The sequence below is a fragment of the Macaca nemestrina genome, chromosome 12 (assembly GCF_043159975.1).
Source record: "Macaca nemestrina isolate mMacNem1 chromosome 12, mMacNem.hap1, whole genome shotgun sequence".
NCBI classification, from domain to species: domain Eukaryota; kingdom Metazoa; phylum Chordata; class Mammalia; order Primates; family Cercopithecidae; genus Macaca; species Macaca nemestrina.
The window spans coordinates 103,185,931-103,205,324 of NC_092136.1; the positions used below are offsets into that span (position 1 = coordinate 103,185,931).

Consider the following 19,394-nt stretch of genomic DNA (forward strand, 5'->3'; position numbering starts at 1 on the left):
ATTTTAGTTTGTGAAACATTCACTCAAAGAAATAGGACTTCATGGAGTTCCATCCTTCTGCACCTTTTGTTTTTGTTTTTGACTTCTTTCTCCTTGGGTTTGGGTGTTAAATGTGGAAGAATGGGTTTCAAGTTAAGGACTGTCGTAGGACTTTTGTTTTGGAATAAATAGCTTTATTTCCTTCCCTTCATTAAGTACAAGATCATTGTAGTAAAGTATTTTCAATGTCTTCAACTTTTCAGAATTTGATCTGAGGAGATTTCTTTGTACTGAAAGTGAGCAGTTAATTTGGAAAAGTGAAGGCCTACCATCAGATGACCTTTCCATAGAAAATGCTCTTGTAATATTACAGGTAGTTAATTTATTTTAATTTTTTATTAGAAATGTTTTATTGTCAAGCTTGCTGTGGAAATTGTGTTCTTCATATTCTTAGTCTTTCACAGTTACCCTTTTCTTACTAAAATAAAAATATTTTGCTAATGAAAACCCATTAATGATTCAGTTAGTGAATGTATGACTTTCAGTATAATTTATTTTTTACCTTAATATAAAAGTATAAAGTGGCATTCTTTTGATGTCAAAATGTTCTAAATTGTATTTCCTAATAGTAGTAGAAATATTTTAGGGATACCCAATTCATTGGTTATGTAGTTTCTTCATGAGTACAGACTAGAGTATATGACTTCATAAATTTTATATTTTTATTTCATTTTATTTTGCCAAACAAAATTAGCAAAAAGTGAAGATAAGTTTTTGGCTTATCAATTAGAGATAATCATACACATATTTTGGAAAACTGTTTTGTCACATAGTACAGATTTTCCAAAGCTGTTTAGAATAGAAAATAGCATAACCTTATTATCAGTGAATGTGAAAACCAAATTCAAAGCCATGTACACAAATAAATAATCACTTTGAATATAGTTTGATTTTTCCCATTAACTTGGTTTACTTTTCTGATATGGAACTTGGAAGACAATTTTTACTTCTTGATAATGTGATTTTTCTATTCTTTCTGTCAATAGTTTATATTTCATAGTAAGTATTAGTATTCCTTTTCCTCTTTGTAATCCTTCTCTCTGCCTACACACTATTTCCTGATTCTTATTTTTTAACTCCATAGTCTCAAAGAAAGCATGAACATTAAACACGCTCCTCTTTATGTAGCATAAACTGTATTATAAGATTCATATTTTAGGTGCTGTTCATTACTTGATAATTTGTTCTGTTTTATTAGACTTATTAATCAGCTGACTATGCTTCAGCTCACTATATTGGTAACTTACCAGTAGAGAAGTTGCTGACCACTAATTGAATAGTTTTGCCTTCTTTTAATTTGATTTTGCCTGTTTTTAAATTTACTTTTTAAAAAATTTTTTATTATTTTTACAATGGAATCACAAATATGAAACTCTAAATACTTATATAAGTAAATGTGTTACATTTTGGCAAACTATGTGCTTTTTATTATATTTATTATTCCCTCCCTAAGGTTTCATAGCCACCTCTTTTTCCTCTTTCAATAATCCAAGAAAGCAATTCATTGCAAATTAAAAAAAAAAAAGGTTAAGAATTCTTTTCTATTCCATAAGAAACAAGGGGAGGGTGGTAAGTCTGTAGACAAAATATGTTTATCAGAATAAATTTTTTACTGATGTTAATTGAAAATGCTTAGTTTTATATTCTGAATTATCTTTCATGATGGATATGGGAAATTGCTTTTGAAATTAATAATAAGCCTAAATTTACTTTGTATTTAACATTGCTAAGTTCCTTTTAGATAATTATTTGCATTTATATGACAAAAGAAAAATCATTGGAAAGATTTCTTAGGGTAATTAGTTATTTTGTTGAAATGAATTTGCCATTATGGTCAACACTCGACCTCAGTTTTAAGGTGTACTAGATTTCAAATTAGTTGTAGTTTAAGGGTGTGATTGGATAGCATATAATCTGTGACATCAACTCATTAACATCACCATGTATGTAAAATTAAATCTCTAAATATATATTAGTTGGGCTTCTGGGAAAAGATGGCTAGACATGGTAAGTAAGATGCATTTGTGATTCAGAGGTATAATACATCTCCTCATTAACTGTGCTAAAGCTGGCCTGGCGTAGTGGCTCATGCTTGTAATCCCAGCACTTTGGGAGGCCGAGGTGGGTGGATCATCTGAGGTCAGAAGTTCGAGACCAGTTTGGCCAACATGGTCTGTACTTGAAATATAAAAATTAGCTGGGCATTGTGGCATGCACCTGTAGCTCCAGCTACTCAGAAGGCTGAGGCGGGAGAATCGCTTGAACCCGGGAGGCAGAAGTTGCAGTGAGCCGAGATCATGTCACTGCATATTCCAGCCTGGATGACAGAGTGAGACTTCTCAAAACACACATACACACACACACACACACACACACACACACACACAAAACAATGCTAAAGCTTTTCTGAGGTTCTCCCTCTCAGTGGAGGAGGTTTTCCCTGAGGCCTGTGGTTACTCAACAGTTTCATTGATGCTAAGAAAGGCTTTTGTGTCTAAAACTATTCTTTTATTGGTCTTACAAGGATGCTTAAAATTGTCGTATTTAGGTTAAGCTAACCATTGAAGTGCATATATTGCCAGAGAGAGTAATTAGTCAAATCCTTTTATACCCTTGGTCTTACCACAGGAATTAGTTTTACTATGTTGGCAGAAAGCTCATATGACCTATTGCTTTGAGGGACAGGGAAAAATTTGGCCATAATGATCATATATCCTGGATTGCTTGGTCTATGGTTTGCACTTGTTGTCCCGACACAATTATTAATAGTTTTCCTTTCACTTTCAACAGTGTTGTGGTTTGAGTGATAAATTATATGATCTAATATTGGCCAACTCAGTGGATAATGGAAAGTATAAGGCTATTAGAAACTATGGAGAAGGTGTGAGTGAGAAGCATCCAGAACGGAGGTGGAGAAGATGACTAATTTAAATATCAGATTTTATATGGGTTTTTCTTGTGAAGACATCTGTTGAATGTTTGTGTTTTATTGTTATAGGCAGTTCAGTGTCAAATTGGGTTTAACTCAAAATTTCTGAGATGTTTTTTCTTGCTGCCTTTTGATATATGCTAAGGAAATGCAAACTAATGTGATACTAGTCTAAGAATATAAAATTATGATGATAAAATTTATTACTTCAAATTTAACTTCCCCACATAGGAAAAAGTTTTTCAATCCTCACATAAGTAATAATAATAATCAATACTTGTGTAGTACTTATCATGTTGTGCATATATTACTATTTAGGAATAAATAGGTAAAGCACTTGAACACATAACTCATGTAATTCTCAAATCAACCCAATCTATTAGATACATGTGTTATCCCCTTTATAGATACGGAAATTGAGGCACGGAAGAGTTAATTCACTTACCTAAGGTCACATGGCTGTCAAGTGGTAGAGCCAGGATTCAAACCCAGGCCATCTAGCTCCTGTCTATACACTTCTCATAGGAGTGTGTGTGTTTAACCTTATTTATTTTATATTATCCTTGTTAATGTAACTCTCCTTAGTGAATCAAGAGATAGGCTTAATTTCATTTATAAAATGTTTTTGCTTTTATCCCATTTGTAAGTACTAAAAATAGACATAACATTATAGAGTATTCTAGGTGTTTTAAAAATTATCTCTTTCAAAAATATCCTTTGCCCAATCTTTTTTTCCTCCAAGGAGAGAAGAATTTAAATAGAGATTGTATATCTTGAGTTTTTAACCTGTCTTCTGAACTTTTGACCTATAGCTCTCACTACCTGTTAGATATTTTTACCTGAGCTTCCTAGGCAGCTCAAAATTTATCATCCTTTAACTAAATTCACCATTGTTTATTTTCTTTAAGTTAAGAATCTTCCAGTGGCCAATTGTAGCACATTTAAAGGAAAAAACTAGCAATTTATGCTTTTAAATACCTGAGATGCCTAAAAGGTTGGAGTGAGCTTCTGAATTAAGGTAATTTTTACCAGGAGATCTCTGCCTTCATTTTATAAGATGGGTTCATTCTCAGATAGGTTCTCTTTACCCTTTGTTAGCCTTGACCGTTGGTGACTCCATGTTTACCTTTATTAGATTTTATGTTTCCAGACGAAAGATGTGTCATTCACTCCCTCTGCACCACAGATAATACGCCAGTCTCCCAAAAGGATTCTGATTGGTTAACTTAGATTATCTGCTCATATTGATAACCCATCAGAAATACATTTAGTGGGACATGCAGGGTAGGCAAGGTAGCTCTCTACTGTAAAATTCATTTTTCTTCCCCTCTCACTCCCTAGAACCTGCCTGTCTTATTTTCTACCACCAGAGATATAACAGTCTTTTCTTGGTAATACAAGCTACAACCCTGTACATCATTCTTACTGTGCCTCTTTAATTTTTCATTCAGTTAATTATTCAACTAATCTTGTCAAATCTATTTCTCAAATGTCTCATGAATTCATCCTGTTTTAATCACGTCTGCTGCCAGTGACTTCATTTATGCTTTCATCATTTTGTGTCTGGATAAATATGTCATTATACCAGCTGGTTCCTTGTTTCTAGTACCACTTCCTTTACTGTTGTTGGAGTGATTTTCTAAAACATTAATCCGATCATAATATTGCCTCAATTAATGTATTTTAGTGATTTCCCATTGCCTGCAGTATAAAAATTTCATTATCCTTAGACATGGCATAAAAAGCTGATCATGATCAGACAGACTCCAGATTACTCTTGCCATTTTATATGCATCATCTTTGCCCATATTTATTTTTCTCTAGCTACACCAGAGTACTGTAAGTTTTCCAAATACTCCAAACTTTTTTATTCCCCTCTATATCATGCTGTTTTTGCCTGAAATGTTTTTCTTTCTTCACTTCTTTGCCTAGCTAATCTCTCTTGGCTTAGTTTGACTTGAATTGTTTTCTAGCCATAACTTCACCTATCATCTTTCAGTAGCAACTTGTGCACCTTTTGATGATGAAATTTTTATTTTTGTATCTTTATTACATGTAAAGTTATTGAGGTTAAGGGAATGTGTTTTATTGATTTCTGTACTCCTTGTACTATCTTACTATAGTTGTTATCCAACATATAGATGAGTTAATGAACAAATGAATAAATGAATGAAAGTCAACATTTTTGGATTGAGTATAGTTGTAGAATTTAACTATATTTAATCATGGAATACAGAGATAAAATGTACCATAGAAATCTTATCTAAATCTATCTGGAGACATATGAATAAGATGACAACAAACTTGTAAGTACCCTTTGAAAAACTTAAGCATGTTTTCTTTGCTAAAAACGTTTTGAAACATTACCTTTCTTCTTTTCATTTAACTGCATCAGATCATTGGTTTGAAATCATGGGTAAGAACTTTTTAAAAATTTAAAATAATTAATTTTGTAGTTAGGCAAAATGCAGAATTGTGAAATGTTTGCTATTGAATGCTAGCATAAAATTAGATCAAAAACCTAGGTGCAGCACCATGGTAACACTTCACAGGCTATTTGCTAGCCACGTCATTGTGCTTTGAGTAGTACATTTACATGATGGAGCAGTAAGTGAAACCTCTGGTAATAGATGCTGGGTGATGATCATACAGTATAACATGACAGGAGGTATGATAGGAGCAGTCTACTGTGGGTGCAAGTGACAACAAGATATCTTGTTTGTGGAGAATTTTAAAATACTAATAAAGCTGTTTTAAAGTCGTTCATCTCTTTATTATCACCATGTGCTAGCAATTCTAAACAACATTGGTGATATAAAACTATTCGTCCACAGGGCAGATAATCCCCACTATCTCCTTCCCTCTTGGTGTGCCACTGAGATAACGTGTATGCTCTTATTAGATATACAGTGTTCCCCCCTTTTCTCCTGGGGATGTGTTCCAAGAACCTCAGTGGATGCCTGAAAGTTCAGGTAGTACTGAACCCATATATATGTATGTATATACACACACACACACACACACACACGGGGTTATACATTTTTATAACACACATACATACTGTGTTATACATACATGCATATATATACATACATACTATGTTTTTTTCCTAAACATACATACTATAATAAAGTTTTGTATAAGTTATACACAGTAAGAGATTAACAACAACAATGATAAAATAGAACAACTATAACAGTATACTGTAATAAAAGTTAAGTGAATGTAGTTTTTCTTTCTGCCTGTCCAAATAACGTATTGTACTGTACTCACCTTTTTTGGACTGTGGTTGACCATGGGTAACTGAAACCATGAAAAGAAATTATTGATAAGGGGGACTGCTGTACCCCATTGTAAGTTTTCATCTTACTCTGACTTTCATATGTGTTCTCTTATTCTTATAGCACACAATTCTATTACATTTTTCAAATAAATGTGAAAACTTAAAAAAAATTAGATTGGTTTAAATTTTACTAGGTAGCAATAATTGTTAGATGACTTCTAAATTTATCATTTATGATATATACATTTTATACATATGGAATTGGCTTTCTTCTGTCTACTAAGTACCATTGTGTGTGGAGGGCATTTTCACTGGTTTCTAATTCCCTTTTTTTTTTGAGATGGAGTCTCACTCTGTTTGTCACCAGGCTGGAATTCAGTGGCACGATCTTGGCTCACTGCAGCCTCCGCTTCCAGGGTTTAAGCAATTCTCCTGCCTCAGCCTACCGAGTAGCTGGGACTACAGTCCCGTGCCACCACACCTGACTAATTTTTGTATTTTTAGTAGAGATGGGGTTTTACCGTGTTGGCCAGGATGGTCTTGATCTCTTGACCTCGTGATCCATCTGCCTCAGCCTCCCAAAGTGCTGGGATTACAGGCTTGAGCTACTGCACCAGGCCTAACTTCCTTTTTTTTTTTTTTAGAATTTAATTAGTGCAAGATGTTCTGTAATGAATTTAGTTTTTAGTTCATTTCATTAGATCTTAACCTACAGTCCATATAATTTTCTCTTCTAGGGTACTCCTTTAGTAATATTAGATATGTACTGCTTTAGAAGAATTAATGTCTTAAAATGTAAACAATTATATTGATAATTAGCAGTATTTTAATGATTTGCTCATATTTCTTTTTATGGCCTGTATAGTTTTTATTCAAAAAACCAATATATATGTATACTATAGATAGATAGATAAATAGATAGATAGCTAGATAGGGAATAATTTTTGTATTTTAAAAGCCAGAAAGAATGGTGCAAATGACATCAGCTTGAGACTAAAGCTCTTGCTTAGCATAATGTTAGTACACATTTTCTGTGTTATTTTTTGTTAAGTAGGACTGTACTCTCTATACTCTGGCTAAATGTAATTACCTAATATTAACTCCTGGTCACTGAAAATTTATTAATATGGCTTCTGATGCAGCTAAAAACTATATTTTTGTTTATTTTTCATGGTTGTATATTTGTGTTCTCCAAAGCTTGAGAGAAAAGAGTAATTGATTTATAATTTCTAGAAAACTATTTCCATTTAAATGAAAGCTTATAATCATTAAAAAACATTACTTTTCCTTTTTTTTGAACTAGAGTCGAGTGTGCCCATTTCTTATAGATCCTTCTTCCCAAGCTACAGAGTGGTTAAAAACACATTTGAAAGACTCACGTTTAGAAGTTATCAATCAGCAGGTATGTATTACTTATAATTTACATACCAATTAGGAATGACCTCTTATAGTGAAAAGATCTTTGAGTCTATAATCAGAAAACATAGATTAAACACTGGGTCCTATTGTGTGGGACCTGGGGTGAGAGATATAACTCTTAGCTTCAGTTTTCTAGTTTGTAAAACAGAGATAAGAATATTTATGTGATTCTGGGTATTGATCTAAGCCCTAAGATGACAGTCTAGTAGGTTAGAGAAACAATAAAATAAGCTTTACAGTAAGTTGTGACTAATGATACAAGTATAAGAGGCTGTAGAAGTAGGAACTTCTAAGTTAGCTTGGAGACTCAGAAAAGCCTTCTAGCCTTTTAGGATATTTACAGTTCCTCTGAATACCTCTCATAATTTCCAATTTCTTTAAATCATTGACAGACATCTTGTTCGGTGAAATGTTATCATAGTCTTTTGGGTAGTGACTTCTTAGTTTCATGTTTATCTTGCAGAGGAAATTATTTTTGGTTAGGTTTTTATTATTTTTTTTAAAGGAAGACCTAGTATATGATTAATTTTCATACGTAATTTTCAGGTGTTTCAAAAATTACCTCTAAAAGTTACTTTACTTGTAAAATGGGGATATCTACCTTATTTTTTTGTGGTAAGAATAATTATAAATTAGATAATATATAAAAATACTTCAATAATCGTTTATGGTTTGCATATATGCAAATATATAAGTATATAAAAATGTAAGTATATAACTATACTGTATATCTTATATACATATAAGTATATAAAAATGTAAGTATATAACTATACTGTATATCTTATATACATATAAGTATATAACTACATATATATCTATAGTTATAGGTATATGCATATAGGTACTCTATATATACTTATATACATATAAGTAACTATATAGTTACTGTGATATATATGTACACACACACATATATATACACACACACCACACATACACACGCAGACACACGCCTGGGGTGATATTTAAAACTACTCCTTCCCTATCTAGAAAGCCTTAAAATTCTTAATTATTGAATTTTGCCTAAAGGTTCTTTTCAGAATTATTAGACCTATCCACCAAGAAAAGTTTACTAGAATTCATCATCATGCCTTTTTTCCCCCATTCAATGTGTGATTCTGAACATAAGCAAAGTGGGGTTCTTATTAATACCTAGGTGAGTAATTTATTGCATATAGAATTAGAAGTTGTGTTTCTATAACATTTTGAAATTACTGTAGAAAATTGAAGAAAGGCTTTTATATTTTGGGGGAAATACAGAGTTACTATTCAGTGGTTACAGTCATGCAAGATGAAAAAGTTCTAGAGATCTGTTTTGCAACATTGTGCTTACAGTTAACAATTCTGTACTGTACACCTAAATATTGGTAAAGAGGTTAGATCTCAGGTTATGTGGATTTCTTTTTTAAACACAATTTTAAAAATGTTAAAATTCTTATTTTTCTTATTTGTGTATTTAAATTGTGAAATTTTTTTGATAATTTATTCAACTAAAATCATTACCAAATATGAGTAGAAAAACAATAATTAATAATTTGAATTATTAACATGCATATTAAAATTTTAAACATTCATATTATTCCTGTTAATATCTTTATTCATAATCTTTAAGAATGTTTATAAAATTAAAGTAATAAAAGAATTAATGTTTTTATTTTATTCAATTAGGATAGTAACTTTATCACAGCTCTTGAATTAGCAGTACGTTTTGGGAAAACCCTTATTATACAAGAGATGGATGGTGTAGAACCTGTTCTTTATCCATTATTGAGACGAGATCTGGTTGCTCAAGGTAAATAATTGACACTTTCCAGAGTGTAAATATTTTTAAAATTTCTAAAGTAAGTAATTAAACCAGGTGCAAGCTTTCAAGCGTCCTCTTGCAGTAGAGTCACGCGTGATGGGCTTAATTCCTTTAGCAATACGTTGTGACAATATGTGTAAAATGTTACTTATCAGGGAAGCTCAGTAGAGACTTAGTACCCATAGTTTACTGGGGGTTGATTATGTAAGCACACTCTCCCTAGCACATAACAAAATTCTAGACTCCCTGAAGGAAAGCAGGTGTAGCATAAACCATATTGTTTGTACAAACAGTTTAGGCACAGTGAGCCACTTTTTTGAGTTCTGAGGATGGTGGGAACTCTCCCAAAATCTGAGTTCCCAGGTGCTGGTTATGGGCCAACTTTACAAACAGCCCTTTCTAAAGAGTCTCAGGATTGCTATGTTAACTCTTTTCTGCATAGGAACCCAGCCCAGTCTTGGATTATTAGAAAGCAATTCCTAGAAACTTAAAGAGAATATCATGCAAAGTGTATACATATACATATATAGACATGTACATATATGTACATGTATGTATGCTACGTACATTGCTAACACAGCAAACTTTAAATAGAAAATTGGTGTTATTGGGGCAAGGCAGAGAAATAGCAAAGCATGCACTATTCTTTGATAATCTGTTATCCCTCACGTAGATATGCTTGGCCTAGTACTGGTTGATATGTTATGAGAACTCAAGTAGTGGGACCTTTGCCTTTGTAACATTATCCTCTTAATATATTTTATGGGCATAAAGGGCAGGGAATAGCTGAGCTACTGTATAACAACAGAAGCTTTGTAATCAAGAAAGTGACCTTGCTAGAATGGGGTTGTCTTCCAGAGCTCAGTTTCTGGTCCATCTGTTGGGGGTAACTCAGATCTGCTGAGCTAGTTCCTTGCTATGCTATCTTAAGGAGGACAAAATGAACCTTTAGGGCCATCTCATTTTGACATTCTTCATTCTATACGGTGGTCCTGAAGGACTCATTAAATATAAATCTCCGTGAGTTCTGGTTAGTGTTAGGTTTTAATGGTATATGTGGCATTGTCTGAGTATAGAGTGTTGACTAGATTCCCTGAAAAGAGTGATAAATTTTATATCATGATTGGTTCACATTTTGAGCTGTTCTAGGTAGTTGTGCAACGCCGTTTAGGTCAATTTGTTTATGTCAGATTAGGAAAAGAGAGTTAATAATTGCCCCTATCTTACTTTTTCCATCTTTTCCCCAGGGTTGGGTATATTCATGTCACTCTAGTCTGTAATCCCCTTTGTGTATATCCCAGATATTGTCCTTTTCAAGAGTGATAAGTTCCTCATGAGTTGCCATTTTTTCATCATACGTTAACTCTGGGGACAGAGGATGGTAGTCCTAGAACACATAAAACAAAGTTTGTGCCAAGTTTGTTTACATCCCAGTGTCCTTAATCTAAGATACACAAATTGCTTTTCAACTTACAGTGTTTAAAGCAGACATAAATATAGGAATAGAATGTATTTCTGTTCTACAAATTTATGCTCTTCAAAAATCTTCTTAAGTATTTATTGATCATAGAAGAGCAAGGTATACTTCTTCAAATTCTCTCTCTCTCTCTCTCTTTTTTTTTTTCAACATTGTTTCCTATGTGCTTAGGAGCTCAGCCAAAGCAGAAGGTAGATGTGGCAATTTGCAGTTGGTAAATAGTTGAAGACAATTGAACCAGCTAACTGTATAGAAGTTGTTCAGTGAGAGGCTAGTGTAGTTGGCTAATAGTTTTAATTTTTATGAACAATAGACATCAAAAGTATTTTTTATTAAGCATTCCAGTCCTTAATGGTTATTTTATTTCCATGTTGAGTTTGAGTATGGAACCAGGAATTATACTAGAGATGACAGTTAAACATCTGTGGTTGGTTCTTTTAGTCCAGATGCCTCCCTTTAGGCATGGTTGCTTCAGAGACAGGCATATATGTATATGCAACAAAAATCACAAAACATAAATTTGTGATTGATTGTTGTCTCTGTTTTCAAAAGGTATTTCTTCATATGGATGTGTCTTTCGTAGTCCAGTTGCGTGTGGGTGACCCAATGGCCCGAGGACTGGTAGATCAGTGTTTTTCTATTAGGAGCAGTTTTGTCTCCTAGAGAATATTTGGCAATGTCAGCAGACGTTTTTGGTTGTCACAGCTGGAGTGGAGGGCCACTATGCTAGAGACATCTTAAAATGGACAGGACAACTACCTACAACAAATAATTTCTCAGTACAAATTGTCAATACTGCTAAGGTTGAGAGACCTTAAGCTAGTTCACTAGTTCCAACCCATGAGTCTCTGGACAGGTATATTTTAGTTGGTCTCAGAGTGGCATATTTTCTAGCCAGGAACACTACCTGAAGTGAGCTCATTGTACGGAATATCCAATGCTATCGATTGCCAGAAATTGTACTTGTGGCTAGTTGATGGGTATAGCATTGCATTGAATTTGCTCATCTGTGAGATTGTTTGTAGATATCTGTAATTCTGTGTACCTGAAGGATATAGGGACCAAAGACAAGGATTGATTTACAGTTGCCTCAATTACTTCCAAAGCTGCCTCTTGCAAGGGCTGTGATTTAAACCTAGCCACATTTGTGTACAAGATATAGGGGCTATGGTAAAATTTCCAGGGATGGAACATGCTTTTTTTTGTAGGCCAAGAGGGTATTCAGATGTTAGTTATCTTTCTTTCTTTGTATTTAGTGGCTGTAAAGTAAGCAGTTTTTCTATAATGGGCTGTGGGATATCTCCTTGTGACATCTTTATTTCCTTCTTTGGGTGCCAGAGTTTTAGATTTGCCTTTAATTAAGTCCCATTCATCTTGAGTTAATTGTGCCTGAGTGGTATGCAATACGATGTGAAAGGTTTTCCCACTGGAGACCATTATCAAAATTGTATCTATATAATGGAATGGAATTTGGACCTATATAGAGGTTCTCATGGTACTTCAATTCATCTAACTCAGTTGATAATATATTTCTGAAGAGTTTGGACCTATAAAGGTGTCCTGCATATAGTAGCTGAACTGATTTTGGTCTTCTTCCCAAAAGAATATAAAAAATAAATAGTAATAATTAGCAATATCCCAGTCTGCATACTAAGTATCAGTTACGACAGCAGTTTTTATAGTCATTGTTATGTCAGGTACTATGGAATCTATGGTGGCCACTGCCTGGTTTAAATTTAAATGGTCATAGTAAACCTTCAAGCAGCATTAGTTTCCAAAATTCAGACAGATGAAATTGTGGAGCACCCCTGCCTTGTGTAAAAATACAGATTCTTTTTCACTTTCTGTCATAATACATTTCTTTCAGCTGTAAATATTGATAGTGTTTGGGTATACCTTATAGGTTGATCTTGCCTGAATCTTTATCTGATTGTTATAGAAGTAACCAAAGATATCACAGTGAATGCATTTAAATATATTCATGTATCCAAGCACCCCAATTGTTCATTCTATTATACATGTTGACTGAAAAAAACCAACAACAACAACAAAAAATACCCAAGCCTGATGTTGGTTCAGAAAACAACAATAGCCATGTAAATTGGCAGTTTCCCTGGCAAGGATCTAGAGACCAAATCTTGTACCTGTGCCTAATCATTCTGTCTTTAGTTATCTAAAGTACAACACAGATTTTGTGTTCAGAGGAAAAAAGTAGTCAAAATTAACTGCATCACAAGTTAATTCCAATGTAAATTAAGAATTCATACAGTTAAGACTGTGTTAGTCTCTCTAGTTCTACATTTGATATTTTCTGTAAGAGATGAGACTTACACTGAAGAGTCTTTTTTAGACAATAAAATACTTATTTTAAAATATTTTCAAAAATGTTGTATTAACGTAGTACATGCATGGGTTATAAAGTCAAATGATACAGAAGTGCAGCAGCATTCTGTTCCTCCTCTCCCATGACTAGTTCTGCTCACCAAAGAACACCATTTATTTTTTATTTTAATTTTTTATGTAAATATAAATATGCATAAAGGAAAGAATACCTAAATTTATAGCTACTGAGTTTTTACAAATTGAATACACCTGTATAAACACCCAAACCAAGAATAAGAACTTTATTAGCACTCCAGAAGCCCTCTTATTTAACACACCTTTGCTCCACAAGGATAACCACATTCCTAACTTATAACAGCATAGAGAAGTTTTGCTTTTTTTTGTACTTTGAGTAAATGAGAAAGAAAAAAAGTAGCACCTAACTACTCTAGACTGAGATCTGGCCAGATTCTAATAGCTTGGCCTTTGTGTACTCCTGTTGAACATAAATCATTTCACAAAATACCAACATTAGAGAGGTCACTCTCTGACCACAGTCATGTTTGACCACAAAAAAAAAACAGGAACACTTTCCATAACACAAAAATAACCAAACATTCTCTTATCCCAGTTAATATGACTCCTGCTTCTTTACCAATTACAGTTTAGTCCCACTCCATTTCTTTTACCTCCTACATAAAAATTAAGATATCAAACCATTGTTTGCTCTTTCTGATCATACCCAATTCCCAGGAAAAGTACATTTTTCTTGAATTATTTATAAATCACCTAACACAAGCCAAAATCCTATAAGAAGCCTCTATTAATTCCTTTTTACTGACCCAATGCACAATTTCCCTTGATGTTCTATCTTTCATTGTGAAGAGCTGGTAAACGTGAGCTATGGCTCTTTAAACACTGAGTTTATTTTGTTTTGCTCGTATTGTGTTTTTTTTGTGTGTCTGTCAGCTTTGGTTAAGTTATATTTTTTAGGTGATTGTCTGTTTTACTGAAATTATCGCATAGTGTATATTTTAAATAATATTCTCATCTTTTCAATGTCTGTTGGCTTTGTAATGGTGTTTCATTTTTCCTGATATTGATAATTTTTATTATCCTTTTCATTGATTAGTCTTGATAGGGATTTATCAATATTACTAATCTTTTCAAAATACCAACTTTCAATTTTTTTAATTTTAATTTTAGATTCACAGGGGACATATGCAGATTTGTTTAACAAGGGTATATTGCATGATGCTCTGTTTGGACTTCTATTGATCACATCACCCAGATAGTGGACATAGTACCCAAGAGGAAGTTTTTTTAGCCCGTGATCCACCCTCACTTTTGGAATCTCCACTATCTAATGTTCCCATATTTCCCAAGTCTGTGTGTAGCTAACCAACTTTTAATGTTGATTTTCTGTATTGTATTTTAATATTGGTGTTGCTCTTTATTGTTTCATTCCTATTACTTTCTCCAGATTTTATTTGGTCTTTTCTAGATTTTTGAAATGGAAAATCAAAATATTGATAGTCTTTTCTTTTTTCTAATGTATGCATTTATGTCTATTAATTTTCCTTTAAGCCCTTCTTCATCTTCCTACCCAAGTTTTAGTTTCTTTTTTTGGCTCATAAATTACTTAGCATTTTGTTGTTTAATTTTCAGGTGGTTGGAGATTTTCTAGTTACATATTTGTTATTGATATATAGCTTATCTCCACTTAGTCATAGAACTTATTGTAAAGTATTTTAATTTTTTGAATTCTGTTGAGCCTTCTTTCTGATCTGGCATTTGGTTAATTTTTATAAATGTTCCATGAAACTTGAAAATTGTATGAATTTTGCTCTTGCTTGGTTTAATTTTCTGTACAGGTTAATGAATACTGTCAAGTTTGTTAATTGTGATGTTCAAATCTATGCCCTAACTTCTTTTTTTCTCTTTGCTTTATCATATATTGAGATAAATATCCTAAAGTTTCTGTGATTTTGAATTTGTCTTTTAGTTCTCTCAGTTCTCGTTTTAAATATTTTGAAAGCTTTGTTATTAGATGCATACATTTTTGGAAATGTGTTTTCTTTCTATTCAGTTGTCTTATTTATCATTATGAAATATTCTTTATCTCTAGAAATGTTTCAAATTTTAGAGTCTGATATTAGACTGGTTACACTAACTTTTTCGGCTAGTATTTACATGGTATGTACTTTTCCGTTCTTTAACTTTCAACTTTTTTATTGGTGTGGTTTTTTAAAATATATTTTATTGTGCATATGTAAGGTTTACAGCATTATATTATGGGATACATATAGATCACAAAATGCTTCACTGTAGTAAAGCAAATTAACATATCTATCAATTTACACAGCTAGCCCCCTTTTCGTGTTTGAAGAGTAGCTAAACTCTACTCCTTTAGCAAAACATCCCAAATGCAATAGAGTTTTGTTACCTATAGTCCTGATGTTGTACATTGGACTTTTAGACTTAATCATCCTACATATCTGCTATTTTGTATTCTTTGACTACATCTCCCATCCCCTCCTTCGTTTGCCTGCTACCTACCCCTGGTAAATACTGTTTTATTCTCTGTCTGTATATTTGAGATCAAGCAGCAATTTTCTGTCTGTGTCTGGCCTACTTTACTTAGTATAATGTTTTCCAGGTTTATACATGTTATGGCAAATGGCAGGATCTACTTCTTTTTTATGACTGAATATTATTCCATTGTGTGTGTGTGGGTGTTTGTGTATACACATCATGTTTTCTTTTCTTTTCCTTTCTGTTTTTTAGAACGGGGTCTGACTCTGTTGCCCAGGAGTGAGTACAGTGATGTGATCATAGCTCACTGTAACCTCGAACTCTTGGGCTCAAATGATCCTCTGGCCTCAGCCTCCTGAGTATGTTGGCACATACCATCATGCCCAGCTAATTAAAAATATTTTTTTTTTTTGCGAAGATGAGTTCTCAGTAAGTTTTCCAGATGGATCTTGAACTTCTGGTGTCAAGTGGTCCTTCCTTCTCAGCCTCCCAAAATGATGCGATTACAGGCATGAGCAACCATGCCTGACCCACATTTTCCTTATCCGATCTGTTGATGGACATTTAGGTTGTTCCCATGTCTTAGCTGCTGTGAATAATGCTGTGAAGAAATGGGAGCGCAGATATCTGTAGGAGGTGGTGACTTCGTTTCCTTTGGGCGGATACCCAGAAAAATGATTGCTGGGTCAGGTGGTAGTTCTATTTTTAATTTCTTTAGGAACCTTCCTATTGTTTTTCATAATGGCTGCACTGGTCTTCATTCCTACCAACAATTCCCTTTTCTCCATACCTTCACCAATATTTCTTATCTCTTGTCTTTTTGATAATACACATCCTAACAGGTGTGAGGTGATATCTCATAGTGGTTTTGATTTGCATTTCCTCATGATAAGTGATGTTGAGCATATTTTCATGTAGCTGTTGTGGAGAAATGTCTATTCAGGTCCTTTGCCTGCTTTTTAATCAGGTTATTCATCTTTCTGCTATTGAGTTGTATGAGTTTTTTCTTTATACATTTTGGATATTAACCCCTTATCTGATGTATGGTTTATAAATAACTCTTTTCAAGTTTGTAGGTTGCTCTTTCATTTTGTTGATAATGTGTATTTTTCAGTTTACACATGTTGATAATCTTTGTTTTTTTAACCATCATTCTGTTTTCAAATACTGTATCTTAAATACTAGTGCAATAACCACTTTTAAAGTGATGAATTTAGAAGTAAAGATATAATTGAGGATTTCTGTTTTTGTCATCTATAATCAGCTATTTCAGAGAAATTTGGAATATGAAACATATTAATGTTAAAACCATACTGGATGTGGATAGATATTCCTTGGGTGCTTCAGTATCCCAGGATCTTCTTAGTGAATATTATTTATCATTGCTTGCATAAGTGCTGATTAATAGAACATTCTGCTAACAGTATCTCAGGTAGCCCAACTTTTACTGTCTTAGACTCTGTTGAAAAGCCTGTATTTAGAAGTACTTAAAAATTATATTTTCAAATATTGTGTAGCAAAATACAGAAGATTCAGACCAAGTAATTGTGTTATTTTTTTAAAAATAGGACCACGTTATGTGGTACAAATAGGTGACAAAATTATTGACTACAATGAAGAATTCCGCCTCTTTTTGTCAACAAGAAACCCAAATCCTTTTATTCCACCGGATGCAGCTTCCATTGTTACTGAGGTTAACTTTACTACAACAAGAAGTGGATTACGAGGGCAGGTATACACAGATAATAAAAATTTACCGTGGACTCTTTAGGAGCTTTTATATACTTATTAGACATTTTGGGTGAAAAGCTATTTTGTTAGACTAATTAGTATTTAAATTTATGATTTTGAAAATATACTTGTATGTTGGAGTGAAGCATTCTGGCTTATTTCATTTGTCATATGTATTGGACCTGTACATTTAATGTTAATGTCAAATTGTTGCTTCTTTTAATATAACTCTAATTTTGAAGTTTATTTCTGTTATATATGGTAGAATTTGAGAGATTGATGGATCATAGAGATTAAGATCATCTGCATTATATTTTTGGTTTGAAAACTGAAATTTAATTGTGAAAAGTGTAGCTAATTGACTTGTTTAGCTAGTTAACAGTCTTTGATTCCTGAGCCAGCATTTTTTTTAACCATTAGAACACATGGCATCTTTGAAGTCAATTTATCTTCATATGGCTCATTACAATTTAGAATTATTACATAAATTTCAAAATGATTTTTCATGTCCATACTTACATGTTTCCTAACTCATTTTTCCTCTTTAAATATATAATGCCAGTTGACTTTTGGAGTATCATCCTATTTTTTACTCATCTAACAATAGTAGATTTTTTCATCTTTTTGATTTATATGATGGCATACATACTTGCTGCAATTTTTACTTGATTGTAATTTTTTAAATTGTTCTTTCAAAATATTTCTTTGTATACATATGACTCATCAAGTATATTTTTATGAACAATATCTTTTGATTGACTTGATGCTTCTTTTAAATAAAACAATGTGACAATCACAACTTGGCAGAATTAATTGACAGAATTGCTCCTTCTATCTAAAAGATCTCCACAGTAGTTGCAAAAAGGAGCTATATAGGTCTTACTTGAGCAAGAACTAAATGAAGATGTTTTTACAGCAGATTTTGAATTATATATTTTATACCAATGTTTTTCTCTATTTTAGTGTTCAGAGTTAACAATTTGACAGCATTTTTCAACGGCTTCACAGATAACAGCTTTAACAGATACAATGTACATACCATACAATTTGCTGATTTAAAATGTACAATTCAATGTTTTTTTTAGTGGAATTGCTGGGTCTTATGGTAACTTTATTTTTGGCAATTTGAGAAACAAACAAATCTTTCCAAAGTGGCCGCATTGTTTACTTTCCCACCAGTAATGTAGGAGGGTTCCTGTTTTTCCATATCCTTGCCAACTCTGGTTGTTATGTATCTTTTTAATTGTAGTCATTCTAGTGGGAGTGAAGTGGTATCTCATTGTGGTTTTGATGACATAGTCTTTTATCTTTTTATTTGTTTATTTTATTTTTATTTTTTTGAGACGGAGTCTGGCACTGTTGCCCAGGCTGGAGTGCAATGGCGCGATCTTGGCTCACTGTAACTTCTGCTTCCCGAGTTTAAGCTATTCTCCTGCCTCAGCCTCCCAAGTAGCTGGGATTACAGGCGCCCACCACCACGCCTGGCTAAATTTTTGCATTTTTAGTAGAGATGGCATTTCACCATGTTAGCCAGGCTGGTCTGGAACTCCTCACCTTGTAATTCGCCCACCTCGGCCTCCCAAAGTGCTGGGATTACAGGTGTAAGCCACTGTGCCCAGCCCTTTTTGTTAATGTGAATACTTACTATTAAAAAAAACTAGCTCTCATAATTTAGTATATTTAATTTAAAACTAAATATTACATATTGATATGTTAAGTAATGTACTTTCTTACAGCTTTTCTACAGTAGTTAATATTTTGCTCATCAGCTTAACTATTTGTTTTGTCTCTTTTTCATCAAATGTAATTGTTGAAGGTATCTCATATTTAATTAGAAAGAATGAAATGAGAT

At 33.1% G+C, this 19,394-nt stretch overlaps 1 protein-coding gene across 4 annotated transcripts in view; it reads left to right on the top strand.

The window, feature by feature from the left end:
• The window catches only part of LOC105493700 (dynein cytoplasmic 2 heavy chain 1), a 361,100-nt gene that overhangs the window by 121,904 nt on the left and 219,802 nt on the right, over positions 1 to 19,394 (top strand). For 3 of the 4 annotated variants that reach the window (XR_011611022.1, XM_011761557.3, XM_071075514.1), the window contains exons 63-67: positions 243 to 352; positions 5,364 to 5,384; positions 7,555 to 7,653; positions 9,342 to 9,465; positions 17,380 to 17,543. Coding sequence is in view for 3 of the 4 variants with exons in the window: in XM_011761557.3 (XP_011759859.2) it covers positions 243 to 352; positions 5,364 to 5,384; positions 7,555 to 7,653; positions 9,342 to 9,465; positions 17,380 to 17,543 (518 nt within the window). In the remaining variant the exon portion in view is untranslated. The remainder of the gene's footprint in view (positions 1 to 242; positions 353 to 5,363; positions 5,385 to 7,554; positions 7,654 to 9,341; positions 9,466 to 17,379; positions 17,544 to 19,394) is intronic. The other variant, XM_011761558.3, reaches the window with a different exon arrangement.